The 19602-nt window shown below is 51.6% G+C and overlaps 1 protein-coding gene across 7 annotated transcripts in view; it reads right to left on the bottom strand.

The window, feature by feature from the left end:
• Nucleotides 1–4002: 4002 nt before the first annotated feature.
• Nucleotides 4003–19602, bottom strand: part of KDM2A (lysine demethylase 2A) — a 79189-nt gene continuing 63589 nt past the window's right edge. For 6 of the 7 annotated variants that reach the window (XM_059722456.1, XM_059722455.1, XM_059722457.1 and 3 more), the window contains 10 exons: nt 16103–16186; nt 14754–15020; nt 14322–14453; nt 14104–14193; nt 13448–13672; nt 11019–11719; nt 9275–9438; nt 8569–8727; nt 7763–7978; nt 4003–7174 (listed from right to left, as the gene is read on the bottom strand). In XM_059722456.1, the coding sequence (XP_059578439.1) occupies nt 6993–7174; nt 7763–7978; nt 8569–8727; nt 9275–9438; nt 11019–11719; nt 13448–13672; nt 14104–14193; nt 14322–14453; nt 14754–15020; nt 16103–16186 (2220 nt within the window). In that variant the 3' untranslated portion in view covers nt 4003–6992. The remainder of the gene's footprint in view (nt 7175–7762; nt 7979–8568; nt 8728–9274; nt 9439–11018; nt 11720–13447; nt 13673–14103; nt 14194–14321; nt 14454–14753; nt 15021–16102; nt 16187–19602) is intronic. The other variant, XM_006260090.4, reaches the window with a different exon arrangement.

Here is a 19602-nt window from a genome sequence, read left to right as displayed (position 1 = left end):
TGGTAAATGCATCCTCGGCCCAGCCTTGATATGCTGATGAAATACCCGGACCCAGTAGCACAGCCTGAACAAATGAGCTGGGCAGGGATAAGGGAGGGAGGGAGGGATGATAGCCTTGTGCTCTTTATTACATCAGTCAGAACTGGAAATGCTATGGGAACAGGAAGGGAAGTCATATCTCACTTTTTTGCAGGAAGATTTATTAGGTTATTGTGGTATGGAGTTGGTTCTGGGAGCAGAGAGAGATTGAAGCAACAGCAGGGAGGAGCTGTTTGAGCAAAACAGGATCACCATAGAGCAGTGGTGCCCAACCTTTTCAACGTGTGGGTCAGGTGAGTGTGCCAAGTCTGTCTGCCAGCTAGATCTAATCAATCCTCCCATAGGGGACTTAAAATTTGTGGGCATGTTAACTGCCCATGCTCCCCACCACCAGATTTTTGGCCCCATGGAGAGACCCGCACTTGGGGTTGAGCATCCCTGCTGTAAAGCAAGGAACACCCTGAATCAAAACCAAAGTCCACATTGCACAGCCCTGCAGGGACTACTTCTTCCTGAGTCAGTCTCTCTGGCCCAGTAAGGGCTTTATCTCTGACATTTCTCTTGTACCCCACCTCCCCTCAAGTCCATGGTTCCCCCATTTTACATCCGTAGCAGCTGCAGAAACTGCTGCACAAGCCCCCAAACAGGCCACTATAACTATCGAGGCCATCAGAGCTCCATAGGGGAAGTTTTGTTGCCACAGGTTAGACCACATTTAATCCATAGGCTGGATCAGTAAGGACCTGCCCTTTTATTTAAAAAGCTCTCCAGTGACCCTGCTGACTCTCCAGTCCTCTTAGAGACCTCCAAAGAAAGGAGGGATAAAAAAAAAGTTGCTGTGCCGACTCAATGTGCATCCATCCCCGGTACTTCTAAAAGCTAGGATACAAATAGAAATAACACTTACAGGCACTTTATAGAAGGCAATTCCTCCGCCTTAAGGTTAAGGGAAGGAAATAGGCAGAGAGTTATAAGCACTACCTAAAGGCAAAGGAATAAGTTCACAGCCTGTCTAGGAATCAGAGATGCAATGAATTCAAGTTAGTATGACTGGGGGATTGACAGCATTTATAGTCCAGCAAGTAGGGCTCAGGAGACCTGGGAATGACTTGACTCCATAGTCTGGACCAAGAGTGGCCAACCAGCAACCTGTGCGCCACAAGCAGAAGGGCAGCCTATGAGGCACATGGCAGATGAGGGAGGAGACAGGGAACACAGTGGTAAACAGGGCAGGAAGCACAAAGCAAAGCAGCAGATCAAACAGGGAAAGGGGAGCAGAGTGGCACTGAGGGAGGGTGTGGAGCTAATTTGTGGCATGGCTGCTGCCAAAAAGGTCTGGGTCACGAGAAGCATTTCCAGAAGCACTCCAGCGACTCTGAACCTCAGTCCTATTTTCAAAGATAAAAAGTTGATGGGATTTACAAAAATGGGACTATCGTTCCCCACTCTTCGCTGGTTGATGCCATTGTAGTACAAGCAGCCATCACTCACCTTCCTCCAGGGGTGTTCAAGCAATGGAACTAGGTCAGGGGCTACCCCAGTCAGTAGCTACCTGAGCCAGTGGCCACATGCACAACACTGTGGACTACTTACTAGGTACGTAGGTTTCCAGAACAGATTTTTTTCTAAAGGCAAAGCCAAGCCAGAAGTGTCCTATGCACATCAGATTGGGAATGATTGAAATGAGTGGTTCTCAACCTCATTAGACTCAAGGTACCTCTTGGAAGAGGCTTGCTCAGCTTTTGCTTATTCCTTAACTATGGAAAAATACAGCAGTTGCGCTGCGAAGAACTCAGCCGACAAAAGGGCAGAATGTTTTTCGACACTAGATTTCTGCTTGAAATCTCTGGGTTGATCTGGTAGGGACATTTGGACTCCTAATAGTACTAATATTGCACATCACCCTTAAGAGGATCTTACAGCACCCCTGGGTGCCACAGGATCCTGGTTGAGAATCACTGATTTAGACAGTAAACACGGATCATCTTTTTGCTTAACACAGTAGGTTCCTGGGCCATGACAAGACTCCAAACTACTGTGAAATGGGTGGCTCGGCAACTTCAGTTTTCCAGTTCTCTACTAGCCCTCTCCCTAGGCCTGTAGCCAATTTAGACAATGTTGAACAAAGCACCCTAGACATTTTAGGTTAAAGAAATTTGATTGCAAATGCCTTCTCTGTTCTAAATCTGGCATAGGCTGGCAGGGGATATCTTCCTCAAGGATTGTTATTCCTTGTTAAGGACAAAGAGAAAAAAATAAAAAACTTTCATACATTACATGTAGGAAAGGCAGCTTATTTTCAGGAAGGGCACGTTCTTATGACATCTGCCAAAAACTGGAAGGAGAAAGCGAAGGAAAAATTCTTAAAGGTCTACTGCAGGATGGAGCCAAAAGGTAGCATGAGATGGGATCAAGTTAATCACCTAATTACTTACTGTGTAAGAGGCCAAAGTGATTGTGTGAGGAGCAGATAGGAGGAAACAATAGCACCTCATACTTGCCTATTTGGGAAAGGAATGGGAAGAAGAGTGTTTTTTTAAAACTCTTGGAGCTTAGTGTGATCATGTAGACTTGTGGAGCCTGTTTAGTTTGAAATGGAGGCAGCAAGATAAAAAGGCCTCTCCATTCAATAGATGCTAAGCTGTTGTAAATACCAGCTTGGAAAGGGAAAAAATGTGACTCGGGATGTCAGCTGATAGCCCTGAGGAAAAGCAAGTGGATCTGCCTTCCAATGTCAGTTCAATGAGATGGAGAAACCACAGTGCTGCAGAACGCTTATGGATGTGAACAGACAGCAAGTGTGATAGTGCTTGCTGTGCAGCTGAGATCAGGGCCATCCATGCCGAGGAAGCACCACAGAGCTGAAATTTCTGTGCAGCTTGTGTTATTGGGAGTAGAAAAAACTGGGTCCAATTCTTCTTACCTGAAAGACTAGAGCATTGGAGGGCATCAACAGAACAATCAAAATAGGGATGCAGTATGAGTGGGAGGCTGGGAAGAGACCGGAGTTGCAATTTCCACTGGCCAGAACAGCAGGTATAAGCAAGGGAATGATGAGAGGCGGAGAAGCATTCTGTTGCAAGGAGCCCACGGAGCTGATTCATCGGGCAGCATGCGCCAGCAGGGCATGTCTACATTGTCTTCCTGAGCATACAAAGCCCTCTACAAATAAGCAGTTGGAAGCTGGGCATAACAACCATAAGCTGATCTGAAAAGCCTTTTCTCTTATAAGTCTCCTATCCAGACAGGTCCAAAAGGGGTATTTTTCAAGTTAAACCCAAAGGGAGGCAGAGGCAGGGACCAGTGGGGAGGAACAGAGCCTTCCCAGCTCTGGACTGAAACACACCTGAGTCAAGGGTGTCCAGAACAGGGTGGTGGTGATGATGGGGGCGCACCTTTTGTGTCTTTAAAGACGAAGCCTCAGGAGTTGTATGGTTTTGAAACATGATGGTTTTCCAGGAGACCAGAAAGACCAGATGTGACTGAAGAAGTGGCAGGGCTCTGACACCTCTGCAATGACCTCTTTACTTCTCCCCTGCTTGGAACCAGAGACTGTTTAAGGCTCAGATGGTTTATGTGGAGGGGAAAAGTTGTAGTGAATCCAGAAAGCTCTCTGGTTTTGACCTTCCACCACTACAGGAATTTATAGTTCCAAGGGAGGAGGCAGATGGCAAGAGGGAAGGCCTCTTTCAGAAGCTGCAGCTGCATAAAGCAATGATCATATTATTGAAAACATAATGCTTCCTCTATGCAACCAGTTAGATTGCCTTTTAGGGGAAGCTGCAAGTGTCATAATTTGCCACTAGACAGGTAATCAGAGGCACGCGCACAATAATAACCCTGCAGAACTGCATTACTTTTTGATTTCAGGATGGGAGGATAACAGTAGTAAAATAAGGACCCCGACAGTGGTACCGTCTACCAGACATCCAACTCGTATAGAAACAATGGGCACACCCAAAACATTTTTCTTTAAACTTTTATTCCAAAAATCCACCCCCAAGAAACAAAATATTTCCCTTCAGAGGCTGGTATCTTCCCTCCCCTCCCCCACAAGTGTCTCTCCCATCCATGTGGTAATTTTATGAGCAAAGATTCTCTCTAAAACCAGTATTGGAGAATGCTTAGAAAAAAGAAAAAACAACAAAAAAGAAAAAAAAAGAAAAAAAAAAGAATTCCAACTAGCTCCCCCTCCCTTTGCCCCAAATAATAAGCCCCCCCAACCCAAAACATATCAACTGAGAGAGCACATAAGACTTGGTTTCTTTTACCCTTAATGCTTACAATTAATTTTAAAGCACAAACATTGGAGATGGACTCTAAATTGCCAACAAAAAATATATATATTTACAATATTTCTTTGTGTGTGTGTGGGGGGGAGGGGGGGGTAAAGAAGAAAAAAAAAAACAACACAAAAAACACAACCAAACCCTTTAAACAATAATGACTTTCTTTAGGGAGTTTTATTTAGGGAGCAGTTTTTTAAATCACTAAGTGATTTCATATATATAATTATTTTTTTTCTTCTTTCCTTTGTGGATTTTCACCCCTTGCCCTCCAAGGTGGTGGCCAGTTATGGTAACGAGTTATCGCACCTTCATTTTAAGTTTTTAAGTCTCTGGAGCCACAGACTTGGTGGAGGGCCAATGTCTGAGAAGGCCATGGGGCAACGAACTGAAACACTAGCCGGCCCCTTCACCCATCAGCTTGGTCACCCCCACTGCCTAGCATTGACACCCCCCTGTAGCGACGATCTGCTGTAGCTCAGTACTGACTGCATATTGTTTTAGGTACAGAGATACTTTTGCTTTCCAGACTGGGAAAAAAGAAAAGAAAAGAAAAAAATGGAAAGAAAGCTAGCCCAGCCACGCTCAGGGCTGGTGCGTCCCCCAGGTCGGATGTCCTTGATCTCCTGCTTGTGGCTGCCCCACATTCCTTTAGAAAGGAAACAAAAAAACCCCAACAAAAATAGTTTGATTCTTCTCAAAAGTTTACCACAGGAGCAACCAAAGAACATAAAAAGGAAGAAAGCTTCCACTCCCAGGTCAGCGACAAGAATAAGTGGGTAATTTTTGCTCAAAACTCTCAGAATTAACTGCAGCAAAACTCCCATGTACCGAGGCACTGCGGAATTCATCACACTTGCATTTTCCCCCCTCTCAGAACAGAACCTGGCTCATAACATGGAGGTCTGGGGGAAGGAAGTGCAGGGCCTGACCCCCTGGGGGTTCAGCTGATTTGAACAAAGGCCTCATCCCGCCCCCAGCCAACACCACAGCAGAGGTCACTGGTGCCAGAGCGGTTGGAGCCAGCAGGCCGCAAGGAGAGCTGAAGGGGTGACAGCTGCTTCCTCCTCTCCCTTATTGCTTTGGAAGCAGCGAGGGTACATCTGTGCTAGCCTCCTTTCAGGTTCTGCCACTGCCCTTGGCCTGCCTCCTTCTTCCCCTGCTGCTTCGAGTTGCTTTCTCCTGTGCAAGCCTTGTGAGCGGACTAGGGGAGCGCACGGGCAGTCTGGTTTTGTGCTATCAGTATGCTCAGAGATAAGTGGGGTTGGGGTGTGGAGGCAGGAGGTGGTGGAAGAAGAGAGCACAGTGCAAAATGTGCATTACATTGACAAGCTCTCAGTTGGGGGAGTGTCCAGTCACTCTGGGGGCTGGGGGGGAGGGGAGAAGGGGAGGGCAGGGGGGGAAAATAAAACAGTGACCCAAAATAAGATTCCAACCTTTTTTTTTTTTTTTTAAAGTGCAAAAAGCTCTCTGCTGCCCAAGAGAGAGGTTCTTTGGACCGACCATTCATTGCAAAGGAAAAAGTGGCAGCTAAAGGGTGTGGGGGTGGGGGCAATGACACCCCCATCCTCATCTCCCCATTCAAGAGCCAATAGCTACGCCCTGGGTGGCAAGACAGAGAAGGGTTTTCTCCTCTGGCTGCAGTGTCCCAAGAGTGCTTAATGATACTAGGCTGCATACAGGAGGCTGGGGAGAAGGTGCAACCCACCCCATGCAGGATCTGGAAACCCTGTCTGATGCCTTCTGAGTCCTCCCTGAGCTCTGATGTACCTGTGCCCCCTGAAGACATCCTTCCCTGTTCCCTTCTAAGAAGGGAGAGGAGAACCTGGACTCTCCATCCCCTGGCCGGTGTGTGGGTAAACACTGCTCTGAGCAAGCCATTGCCACCCCAGAGCGGAAGCTCAACATGTCCAACCTTGCCTCCTAAAGTGGGACAGGGGCTGTAACCCACCCTTCCCCAGCTAGCCATGAAAGAGGCATCCACCTGCAAGAACCCACTGTCCAACCTCCTCCAGCCACTCCAGGGCTCATCCTCTCTGCAAGAAGAACCACCAAACACAGCAGTGGGGGAACCTCAGTCACTTTTGCTAGTCAAGGCCAAGAAGAGGGAAAGCTTAAAGGAAGGGTGCAGACATGGCAGGACAAACTAGGTTACCAAAAAACCATGGGATCCCAAGAGATGTACATGATGGGGGTGGCACCGGGGAGGAGATGGGGCGCAAGCTTGTTCCAGACTGTCCAGCTGCAATCCCTCTTCCATGGGGAGGGTATTGCTCCCCTCACCCATGCTAACTAGGAAGCAAAAATCTGTTCCGGGGTGCTGAGGCGAGGAGAAAAGGGGGCATGTTCCTCCATGCAGAGACCTTGACACAACTTCAACTTCAGACTAAGAGCGGGCAGCCTCTGAGCGAGCTCCCCCTGCGTTTGCCCATTCCTCCTCAGCTACTGGCCAGCCTGACAGGACATCTTCATCAGCAAAGTCCCAGGAGGAGGACAACTGTGGAGTCAGGCTGGCCTCTGACCTGCCTGTGGATTTGGGCAGGGGAGGTGGGCACAATGCTGGCCTCAAAGCAGGACAGAGTGGGGGGGGGGGGGGAAGGAGGAGCGGCTCTCCGAGAGGGGTGGGATGGGATCTTTCCTTCTCCTCAGTCTGCCTGGGCTTGGTCTCTAGCTGATCTTCTGGATCAGCTTCTCATCAGACAGGCAGTAAAGGCTGTTGATGGACAGGTCCGAGATGAAGTGCTCGCAGGCCTTCCGGGTGATCTGCTTGCAGCCTCGCAGGTCAATCAGGGTGACGTTGGAGATGCGCCGCAGGTAGAGCAGGGCCTGGTCTGTCAGCTTATTGCAACCTGAGGAGAGAGCGGAGGTGTTCTTGTATAGCGCGGCAACAGGAATTCTAGGACCCAACTTGCCCAGTGGTTTCCCTAAGTCTTGCGAACTGCAGCCAGTGTTTCACATACTTCACGTGAGCCAATAACCCCCACTCAGCCTTAATAGCAGATTGCTAGCTGCAGGGTGTTTCCCAGCCATGTCCCATGCTCCATCCCCAAGTCAGAGGTCACTCAGCTTTCTTGGCCAGGACAGAAAGCAGGCCAGGCCTGACCCATAAGCTAGGCTAGTGTACACCACAGCAAGCTACATTTGGGTTACACTCAGACAAAGACAGGCTCTTAACCTGGAGATCACCAGAGGATGTGCCCAGCAGGCTAGAGACTGTGGTCTTAAAAGCAGCCACAGAGGGCCTCACTGGCATATTTTCAGGTTTGGAGCGTGCCTGCAGGTTGTCAGGATGTGCTCAGGGAAAAACAGCCGCAGCCTGCTGTCACGGTGGTATAGACAAGGACTCAACACTCCCCCAGGTCCCAGCAGTAGTAACCCCTGTTAAGCAAGGATGCACAGAAACTGAACACCAGCCTAGCTGGGTGCTAGACCTGTACCTGCCATGTTGAGCTCTGTGAGCGAGTTGCGTGTGGAAGACCCCACAGCCGTTAGGAGGTTGGCTGACTGGTCCGTGAGGTGGTTGCAGTGACTAAGGTCGAGACGTGAGAGCAGAGGCATGTGGCGGATGATGAGCCGCAGCGTGGCATCGGTGATGTCCAGGCCAGCTAACCGGAAGTCTATCATGTTGCGGAGTTTGCTGCGATTGTCCTGACCTTTAGAGGCAGGTAAGAAAGTCAAGTCAATTTGTGGTCTCGTGCTGCCTTTGAGTGCTTCTAAGGCTGGGCCCCCTCAAAACCTCTTCTAGAGCAGTGGTTCTCAACCTTTTTTGTATCAGGACCTATTTGTAAACATCAATGGCCAGGCCCAAAACAGTGCCCCTTCACTCCCAACCTGCTGTCCCCAGGCCCCAGCCCCATGTGTGGGGTGGGTGCATAGAAGGCATGAGGGGCCTCCCAAGCAGCCCCTTGCAGGCTGGAACTCTGTCAGCCTGCAAGGGAAAAGCCAGTTTCCCTTGGTTTTTTTTTCCTTTAAAGGAGAATCCATTTTTTAAGTTTGTTCATGACCCTTTCAAATATTCTTGTGACCCACTTTTGGGTCGTGACCCGTGAGTTGAGAAATGCTGTTCTAGAGGACATAGCTGTCCATCCCTGACCACCAGCCCATTCAGTCCCAGAATATCAGTCTGTGAAGCAGCACAGCAAGCTCACAGCACTGGCAGCTTTCCCACCCTCCTTGGTAACTGTCCTGCATAGCCATGGTGCCCATGTCTCAACTGGTACGTGTGACCCGGGAACCAACATACTTGGTTTGTCTGTCGGAGGTGTGAGCAAGTCCCGGATCTGTGGGTCCTTGATTCCTACTGCCCACCGAAGATCGAGGGTCCTGAGAAGGGGGCAGCTGGAGGTACTGAGAGCACAGACTGCAGACCAGGAGCAGCCTGCAAGGATGAGGTCTTTCAGGCCTGCCGAAGGAACGAGAGACAGAATGCATCAAGTCAGATTGATCAAGCTGTAGGACATCTGCTTTGGCTGCTAGGCTCCTTCTCTTGCCACCACCTTGCATATTTGGAGAATTTGCCTCCAGCTTCTGCTCTGGGAAAGGCCAAGCCTTGATGAACAGAGACCCTGGATACTGCCTTGCCTTTGCATGGCTCGAGTGGAGCCATCTCCTCAACATTGGGGAGGTATTGGGATACTGGATTCATTTTACAGAACAGGGCATCTCATTACTAGGGCCAGCTTCTCAAGCACCCGAACCTTCTGGGAGCTCTTGCCATAAGCTGCCCCGGGGATAGAGTGAAAGCACTAAATTGAATCACAACTGCAAGGGATGCTTGGATTAGCCAGTGCCTCAAGATAGTACCTGTTGACTAGCTGACTACTCAGAATGGTGGCAGTGCACCTGGCCCAAGGGCTGATGGCCCAGGGCGGTTTTACTTCATCCCCAGCATGATGTGTTGCAGAGGCAAAGCACCATCTCCTCCCTGGTCCACCACAGACCCCGCTCACCTGGCAACCTGTTGACAAGCCAGGTGAGCTGTTTTTTGGAGATATTGGTCCAGCTGAGGTCGAGGCTGACTGGCTGCCTTTTGATGATGCCACTCAGAGCCTGGGGGGTGATGGACTTGCACCTGCTCAAGTCAATCTTTGTCCACAATCTCTTGTCACAGCACCTGAGCCAGAGACAGACAAAAAGACCCAACTTAGACAGGAGAAGCCTGCCAGATAACAAAGGAGAGGTTCCTGGGTAACATGAACATGTGCACGGTGCCTGGTGTGACAGTCAAGCTCCAGCAGGCTTTCCCAGGAGTTGTTCCCACCTCTACCCCCCTCCTGCTGTGTATAGGAGGATTTATTTCTAGAATCTGTCCCCCAGACCACAGGTCATTTTGCTGCCCTGAATCAGCTGTGCTGCAGTTGGGTTTTGCTGTACTACAACAGGGAGAGCAAAGGCACACCAGGGGCAACAGAGGCCTTTCCCTGTTTATCTGTTAGCTGTGGGTTGCAGTGCACTTACCAGGCTAATCCCCTCCCACAGGGCAGACACTCAGCCTGGAGGGTTCGTTCTCAATACTCCTCACTCAGCCCAGAGGACACTCAAAGCTGATGGAGTTATTAGCATGCTGAGTTGGAGAGTAAGTCCTATGGCTGGAACAGACAAATCCCACATCCCTCTTGGGATGCTGGCAACCCAGGAGGGTCCAGGGAAGAGGCCGGGAGATAACCAGAACTTATGGGATGTATCAGGGTTTCTGCATCAGTCCTGCAGCAAAAGGTTCTGCCATCTGTACTGTCCTTGCTTGCACTGTTGCCCTTTATAGGCAACAGATTTACTACTCTCTCATCAGCTAGTTTGTAGAGCCTAAAAACAAGAGACTGGAGGGAACCTGCTGGGCCAAGTCCAGTGCCCCACTACAGCAGGCACTGCCTTATATAATCCCCGTCATAAGGCAAACGAGCTCCATCTTGAAGCTCAGGCTCTTCACTCCCTGTATTTCTACTGCAGGGCTGTTCCAGAGACTCTCTGCTCTGACAGTTACAAGCCTTCTAATTTCTCTGCCTAAGGCTTTTCATAGCCAGTTTATGCCCACATGTCCTTGTACCAATGCTGCCCTTTAGCTTAGATTGTTTTTCTCCATCCCTGGTGTGTATGGTTTATAGACAGAAGTCACACCCCTGCTCAGCCTTTGCTTTACTGGGCTAAACAAGCCAAACTGCAAGGCCAAGGGAAGGGGGGAGATGGGAGAAGGACACACAGCAGCTGCCACATGAAAGAAGAAGAGAGCCCAGGACTGGGCACAGTGGGCACTTGTAACAGGGAAAGGATGGAACTGGTTAGGACTGAAGATGCCCTTAAACTGCAGCCTGGGAAGCGCTTTTCAATGGAGAAGAAAACTGAAAGGTTGTGGTCCAAAGGGTCATGCCAGAAAAGTAGGGGCTTACTCCTTGATGCTGGCAAAGGGGTATGGCACAGGTTGCATCCTGACAGTCTTCCTGCATCATATATGCCTCTTCCCACAGGGAAAAGGGACACAACCAGAGAGCAAGGGGCCTGATACCTGCCAGCTCCAAGGGATTTCATCATAATTGAAGCAAGACCCCCCCCTGGCCCTTCCTTATTCATCACCCTATTGGTACAGAGGAGCAATTAGATGGCATTGACCACTGCCTTTGACTGGGCAGAGATGACACTGGACAGCTCCTTGGGAGGCCAGAGAAGGGTGGGCAAGGGTGGCAGCTGCCATGCACTTACCATTTGTACCAAGTCTTGCACACCCGCATACATTCACAGAGCTCTCTGCGAGTGAGGTAGCGGAACACTGACATCCACACCTCACGCTGCATCCAGCTTTCCTCTCCATCCTGCAGCCGACCTTTGCCATTGAGGCGGGCTGCCCCACCCTCCTCCGCACTTTCATCTTCTTCTTCCTCCTCCTCCTCCTCATCCTCTGCTTCCTCATCCCCGCCCCGCTGGGGCGTCCTTGCTGGGCTATGGCGCATGACCACGCGGGGAGAGTGCCGTAGGTTGGTGGAGGAGGCGGTGATGGCTTGCAGTTTGGGCACAATGGAGGTGCCATGCATGTCTTTGGTGGGCCTCTGCAGCGTGACCGTGAGATAGGAGCCGTGGAGTTTGGCTTTCTCCACCTCCGACAGCTCCTTCTTGCCACTGGGGTTGTTCTCCTTCTCCCGCACCATTGTGCGTTCTGTGGCTTGGAGTCGCAGCAACTGCCGCCGCTTGAAGCGCTCATCCCGGCTGGCACTGTGATGGTCACTGGGGCCAGCCCCTGGGGATGACCGTGTCACCATGCCCCGCGGTGATGCTGGGTCATGAATCAACTGCAGCATGGGGGTGGGTGAGTTTGGTGGGGGAGTCAGGGGCTCTTCACAGCTTCGCAAGGGCCGCAAGACTTTGGCCTGAACCGTGTCCTCATCGCTCTCCTCCATCTTCCGCTTCTGTAAGGCAGGCAGAGAGGGGCATCAACACCTTAGATCAACAGCATGAGGCCTGGGTAGCCCCCGTGCCCCATACCATCTGGTAGGCAACATGCCAACAGGAGAAACACCAGGAGTGTACTGAGGTAGCGTCACACTTACATGGACAAGAGTGTTTTGCTGAAACATTGTACAAGGGGACCCCACCACTGTTTAGTATGTCAAAGAGGGAAACTGAAAACTCACCCCACTCCACCCTTTCCTCTGGGCTCCGCACCATCAGTAAGGGAAAGCCAGCAGGCTATCTGCTCTCCCAACACTGACTGATAAAAGGGGGAGGGTGTGAAGAGCATTACAGCCTCATGAGTCTCAAATGAACTTATCCCAGGGCTGTGGGATTCTTTATGGCAACCTTCCTTCCAATCCATGGCAAGACTATGAGGTCCCCAGATCACGACTGGTCTCCTGAGAGGGGCAAATCTGTCTGCAGTTTCTAGCACACGATCAGCAACTCTTCCTTTACGCACAAGCCCAATTACACCAGGAATTGCTAGTGTTACAATGCCCCAGAGGGACTAAATTGGGGGGTAGAGGGTGCTGGCTGTAAATGGTGAGATGCCTTGGTATGGATGTAGGAGACATTCCAAGTGGCCTGACTGAACACACAGCACCCTGCAGCTCTCGCTGAACTTAGTGGTGGCAGCAGTGCGTGTGGGAGAGGTTTAAGCCATAAGGAGGAAGGAGGTTTAAGCCATAAGGGAAGGAGGAACCCCCAGCAAACCTATAGGTTGGGGAGTGTCCTTCTCAGCAGCTCGGAGGCAGAAAGGGATCTTGGAGTCATAACTGACTCCAAGATGAACATGAGCCGGCAGTGTAACGAGGCCATTAACAAGGCCAATTGCACCTTGTTGTGCATTAGCAGGTGCATGACTAACAGAACAAAGGAGGTGATGCTCCCCCTCTATGCGGCACTGGTCAGGCTGCAGCTGGAGTACAGTGTCCAGTTTTGGACGCCACACTTCAAGAGGGATGCGGGAATCTTGAGAGGGTCCAGAGGAGGGCTACTCACATGATTAGTGGCCTTCGTGATAGACCCTATGGGGGGAGGTTGAGAGAGCTGAATCTCTTCAGCCTTCACAAGAGACGGCTGAGGGGAGATCTTGTGGCTGCCTATAAATTTATTAGGGGAGGTCAATGGGGAATAGGGGAAGCGCAGTTTACTAGGGCGCCCCAGGGAGAGACTAGGAATAACGGGTGTAAACTAGTTGAGAGCGGATTTAGGTTTGATATTAGGATGAAATTTTTCACAGTAAGGGTGGCCAGGATCTGGAATGGGCTTCCAAGAGAGGTGGTGCTATCACCTAGCTTGGAGGTCTTCAAGAGGAGGCTAGTCACCTGGCTGTGGTCATCTGACCTCGGTCCTCCTTCCTGCCAGGGGCGGGGGGTGGGACACGATGATCCAATGCGGTCCCTTCCAACTCTACAATCTGTGAATCTATGAATAAGACTGCTATCTCCTGGGACCAATAAGGCACCCACACCCTCCTCCCCAACCCACAGTACTCAGGAGGGAAACATGCAAAGTTCTCACCAGTAGTGTCAAGATTGACAGGTTTCCCACCCAAAGTCAAGTGTTCAGGCAATTAAAATGAAAGGAGGTGCCAAAAGGGTGCACATTACCCACAAGGAAGGGACTTGAGCCTCAGCTGGAGTGAAGGAAACAGAATGCTGCCCCCCCCTCCCCCCCACCTTGCTTGCTTTCGCTGGCAGAGTCTTGTCTGGGACGGCAGGGAACGTCCTACGTATGATCTGGTAGCCATGGGTCCGCCGCCTAGGCAGTGCTGCCAGCCTCCACTTGGCCAGCCTGCGGCGCACATAGTTCACTTGCTGCTTAGCAACAGGGTCTGGGTGCGACTGCCGTTGGAACAGCCGTTTCTTCTGGGGGGTAGTGAGCTTTGCTGGTAGCTGGGCCTTCTGCAAAGGCCAGGAGGGCATGGATGACAGAGCTATGAACCTGCTCCACTGGAAGTTAATAGCACCAAGCTCCAACAGTGCTTGCCAGCCACATGACCCCCACTGTTGTGCTACATCTCCACCAGTGCCTGCCTGCCAACACCAGGCCCCACAGAGATGCCATTGTGTCTGCTGTCCACATGCAACAACATCCAACCCCACTCTCCATACTGCCATAGACACCATCAATGTCCACCTGCTCAGCATTCAGGACTATCATACCACACACAGCTGGGCTTCCTCTCCCTTCATCCCCCATACAATGGGCCCAAACACTTCACACCTCCACAGCAGTGAGGGATGTGCATTTGCAAAGCAACGCACACACGCCCATTCTCCTCCTGTTCCTGTGGCTTCTCTTGGCACAGCTCACAGTGAAGTTCTCCTCTTACCTGGCCTTTCTCAGAGTCATCACCCTGGTAGCACTTTGGACATTCCCAGCAGTTGGGCAATTCATCATTGAGCAGCCCTTCCCCATCCATCTGCAGATGGAAGATACCAAATGGTTAGTCTCTGTCCAATGGCCCTTTGCCTCTCCCTGCCCATGGCAATGGGTATGGATGGCTGTGGGGTGGGGGGTGGACTGGACCCAGCCTGAGCCCTATCCCACCTGCAGGCAGCCAGGATGAACTATCTCATTGCAGATGCAGCACTCCATGAGCTTCTTCTCAAAGTCCTGCGAGTCTTCATTCTGATCCACCTCCCCACAAAGTGCACACGTAACAGAGTGAGGCAGCCTGGGCTACAAAGGAAACCAAGAGTGAAACCCAGGGATCATGCAACCCAGAGGAACTACTCTCTTGCTTACAGAACTGGTCATTCCAGGGGCTGCCTTTGGGTCATGTCCCTTGCACTGAGAGAACCTGCTGGATCCTGTTCTTTTACCATCTTCCCTCCAAACCTGCTTAGATCTTCCATCTGTGAAAGCAACTACCCCTCCATCTTTGTCCTTGGGATGGATCCCTGCCCACTCTACCCCTTGGGGGCTGGTCATTCTTGTTGTTCACCCTCCCTTCAGGGAGTTTCAGGCAGCAGGACTCACCGCTAAGCATTGCCGGAGGACACAGGACTGCTTCATGCGACCAGGCCCACCAAACTTCTTCATATCCCTGCAGTAGTGGCACATGCCACACTCGCCCTGCATGCAGGCCTTGCATTTACGGCACCGCACCCGCCTCCGCCTTGCTCCCGACACAATCGGAGAGACCGTGGGCCTTACAGGTGCTGGGCGTGGGGCTGGCTTCATGGTGTGAGGCTTGGTGATGGGGATGGTGGGCAACCGCAACTTTGGTCGGGCCTGGAACTTTAGCTGGCAATAGAAGTACAAGATAGGTGGTTAAAGATCAAAACCCAACTGAAGATTCTGGTGGGGGACAGCATTATATTTGCTTTCTTCTGAATCATAGAGAATAGGAACTCAGGTTATCCAACCTCCTGACAATAAATTAAACTCATTAAAAGCTGCCCGTGTTAGCCAATGTGCTCCGTTCTTTGCTGTGAACAGTTTCTGGTTTATGAACTCCCTGCCTGTTCTTACGCATTTGCCAAACAATCTATGCAAACAACTTCCAACCTATGGGTACCTGTGTGAGATTTTTGCTGCCACTATTTGCTTTTGGTGGCAGGTAACTCAGCAAGTCAGTCATGTGACACCATTTCAGCTCCTCGACTGGTGGCCAGATTTGGGACGAAAATGAGGAATGGCGTTGAGTGGCAACTCCCATCTGCCTGTGAATGGCTGGTATTCAGACCAGTGACAACACCCACATGGAAGAAGGCGGAGCAGGGCAGTTCAGTTCAGAGCCTGACTGGTCAGCTGCTATCTGTGGAAAAGACCCTTTGGAGGGAGGCAGGAACTCAATTTCCAGAAATGCAGGCAGAAACACCTGCTCTGCTCTTCTATGGGATTGGTGGAGATAGGGCTAGAGTAAAGGGGGTAGCTTTGGGATGCAGGAGGGCTACAGGTCACATAGGGAGCTTGCTCACTTAAAAGCTAGGGGGCAGGTGCTTGCCTGTAGTTGGAAATAAGTCTTTGTTCCTACCAAATGGGCTTAGATTCACATTGATCATTAACTTGTGAACTTTGCACTTCACCTGCAGGAGGTTGTGACAGCACCACTCTCCCTTTCTCCCACCTCCAATGATTCTCTCAATGCTCTTCATCTTATTTACATTTCTCCCCCTTAAGGACTGTATGATGAGATGCAGGGAGGTGGTGGAAGACTTCTTCCATTCCGTGTTGGAGGATCACTGGGAAATGGGATTGCATAGCTACAGGTATCCTGATTCCACCATCAGTTTTAGCTTTGTACAGAATGCAGCAGAGGGGAAAAGGGCTATGTAAGTCCCTCACCCTCAGGAGTTGAGCAACACAAGAGCCCCGCCTCTTACCTTATCTCTCTTGGGCCACTGGACGATAGGGATGCCTGTAAGTGCCAGTTTGGGGTCGCTGTTTGCGTACTCTTCTAGCAGCAGCTAGGGAAGCCAGGAAGACAAGAGGAAGGAATGAGAAGCATAGGTACATGAGAAAAGCCTGATGCTTCTGCTTCAGCCACTGCTGTGGTGGCTGGGGAAGAAACCTCTTCTACCCCAAGCTCTTGCCCACCAGCTCCTTCCCACATACAACATATTTATTGTTAACTGAGGTGCGCTCTATGAGTGCTTGTCAATAAACTCCATGTTTGAGCCCCAAGGCTCCCCCGGCAGAGCCTGCAGAGCCATGGTGCTGGGGAAGATGCGCATTTGAGACACCCCCACAGGGCTGGGAGGAGGCAGCTCAGCCAGTCTGACAGTTCTTGGTGCTTGCTACAGTGTGAAGCAGCAGCCAGAGCACAGGGCTGGGTTGGAGTGCAAATCAGGAACCCCGCAGCCATGTGCTGGATGCCAGGTAAGCTAGAAGCTTCTGCCCACTTCGCCTCCCAATCTGGCTTTAAGATCAAATGATACTGGAGTGTCTGGGCACGTCCCCAGCACTGGCTTCCCTGTCTGTCACTCTGGAACATCAACCTCTTGACCAAGTGTCAGTAACAAGTGCCTGCAGCCCTGGAGGAGCTAGATCCCTGTTGCTATCACAGATGCTCCTGCTCCTTGCCCTACCCACCCAGCCGTTGCAGAGGTGCTTTATTTACTTCGTGTTGCTATGGCTACGTTTTCAGGAATCTCTTACTGGCATCCCCATGTGCTTGGAGCTGGAGCACAGCACTTCCTGCTGCCAGAAGGGAGCTGGGAGCAGGCATGGGCTGGGATCACTTACCCAAGGGGAGGCATGTTCCCAGAGAAAGGCTCTACTGTGAAGGGCTGCTTTCCAGCAGCTCCCCCGCCCTTCTCAGAAGGCTGCGGGTGGCAGGAAGTAGCAGCCTCCGCTCCCCAGCAGCACAGCGCAGCACGGTGCCCAAAGACCTTCCTCCTCTAGCAGTCAGCCTTCCCATGAGCACATGCTCAAAGGAAAGGTCAGGGTCTCGGGGGCATTCAGACATACACGCCTCAATGCCTGTCTGTTCAAGCTGGGAGGGGGGAATGCACACTCTCCCCTGCCCGGGGCACTTCAGGGGGTAGCTGTTCAGACATGCACAACCAACTGAGTGGGAGGGGGAACACCCATGTCTGCCAGCTAGCCAGGCAGAATGGTTTAGGCTGGAGGACCCCAAATAGGCACATTCTGCTCTTAGCTGCTGTCCCACTGCCCTGGATCCCAGACTTGAGCTCCCCTGCTGCGAGAAGCCAGCACGAGCAGACAATGCCCTGACTTAGAGGGGGAAGGGGATGGCAGGCACCCGTCATGGGCTTTCTCGGCAAGAAGGAGCAGGGTCCCCCACATAAGCAAGCACCCCCTAGCCCTGGTCAGTGCAGAGCGGTGAGCTCGAGCCCTGACCACGCACTACTTCAGTAGGGTTTTGCAGGCGAGCGACAGCCCTGCCCTGTGAAAACAGGGATGGCAATGGAGTCCCCCCACCCCCTTCCCATCTGTGCCCCCAGACCCACCAAATAAAAAGCTTTGCCAGCTGCCTGACCTTGCGTGCCTTGTCCCTCTGGAGCTGCCGGGGCTCTCGGGTGAAGTTTCCGAGGCTCTTTGTTTCGTTGCCTGCACTGCGAGCTGTAGGGTTTTCCCCCTGCCACTTTTTCAGATCTAGTGCACTCCAGCCAGACCCCCAGGTGGCAAGGACATGTTTGGAAAACCTCCCCCTTCCTCCCCAGGCTGGGTAGCTGCACAGGCAGCAGTGTGCTCTTTCCAGAACCCTTCAGCAGCAGCAGTGGCTTCCTGTGCCTGCAAACAATGCTGCTGCGTCACCCACATGCGGCTCCCAGAAATGCTTTGCAACGGGAAGATGGCAGAAGAGAAAGAGCGAGCTAGCGAGGCAGTGCACAGAGGGCAGAGCCGTTCTGCTGCAGAGCCGGGAGGGGGTTGGGACAAGCGGCTGGCGGCTTGCGGATTGGCAGAGCTGCCTGCTGGAGAAGTCCCCACCTTCTGCCCCTCCCTTCGCCACTGCAATCGGAGAACCCAGGGCCAGCCCCCCTGAGGGCTCCTGTGTGGCAGATTTGAGGGAGCAACAGAAATGCTTTAACCCGTTGCATGCGCCACAGCTGTGCTGCTGGCCTATGTCTGTCCTTGCCTTGTTCACTTTCACTGGCCACCTCTCCTTTGTCTGGACTGGGGTGTGTTGTGGACTCCTCTGACTGCACATGCCCAAGCCCTACAAGGGAGACAGACTGGAGACCACTGGGGCCCTACTGAAAATGTGTGCCATCTGCAGGGATCAGAAATCACCCGGACCACGGGATCTAAAAGCCTGAGCCTCTGCTACTGTGGCTGAAAGCCTAGGTCCAGTGACTTCTGGAGGTGATTCAGGCTGTTGCTTATTTATGTGCCCTAACCACTGTGAGGGAGGAAAGAGACAGAAACCCACTGCAGCCCCCGTGCCCATTTTGCCAGTCTCCACTGTTTCCATTACTGCTGTGCCCCTAGAGTCAGTGGGGCGCCAGCACAGCACATTATGCCACGGTTTTGCTTCAATTAAAAAATGGAGGACTTAAACATGAAATGCACAAAGAACTACTGAATGAGTCATTCAGGGCCGGGTTATACTGCCTCATAGGGTTTGTTTTTTTCCTTCCTGCATCTACAACATGCCAAAGAGCTCCAAGTCTTGCAGGAGTTGGCTGGCAAGTACAGTGCAGTTGGGTATTTTGTACCCAAAGGGCACAGGAAGGAGACAGAAGGGACACGCACATGCAGCAGTTGTGCTGTTTCTGCCAAATTAATCAGCAACCAAGCAGCTCCTCATGCTGTCAGTGGAGCTGCCATCACTAGGACAGAGCTATTCTACCAGGATACATTCAAATCTGTAAGCTATTGTCACAGGCTGTCCGCAGGCTGAGGCAGACACAGGGACTGGGGTATGCTGTTCAGAGGGTGTAGGTTTTCTCAGTCAAGATGCTGGAGCACAGCTCTAAAGGAAGGGAGGGGGGAATTTCTGCAGCCTCTAATTGTGACACACAGGGTACTTTCTCTGGAGTCTTTCTGCAGCCTCATGCAATGCATGGTGCTAAAGTCCTTCAAAGGAAAAGGTTTCTTGGTGCAGTCTTGCTCAGTATACATCCCTTCCTCTTAGTTGTTCAGTCTCACTGGAAGCCTCCTCCATTCACCTCACTGGGTCTCAGCCCACTGCTCCACTTTCCTTTCATGTTGAGGGCCTGCGCTGCTGTCCATCCCATTTTCCAGTGGAATAGGGACTGCTTAGTCTTCTCTCCCTCTGCAGCAACAGGGGAGTGCTTGCTTTCTCACGCCAACCATCTCTCAATAAGCCATTCCCTTGGCAGATTTCAGTGTAGGTTTCAGGTTGGCTTGCAAGAAGTGGCCTCCACTCTGATGCAGAGCACTCCTCCGTCTCAGC

Source organism: Alligator mississippiensis, chromosome 2 (genome assembly GCF_030867095.1).
Source record: "Alligator mississippiensis isolate rAllMis1 chromosome 2, rAllMis1, whole genome shotgun sequence".
In the NCBI taxonomy this organism is placed as follows: domain Eukaryota; kingdom Metazoa; phylum Chordata; order Crocodylia; family Alligatoridae; genus Alligator; species Alligator mississippiensis.
Note: the sequence above shows the minus strand (reverse complement) of the source record. Positions and strands in the feature narration are given on the sequence as shown.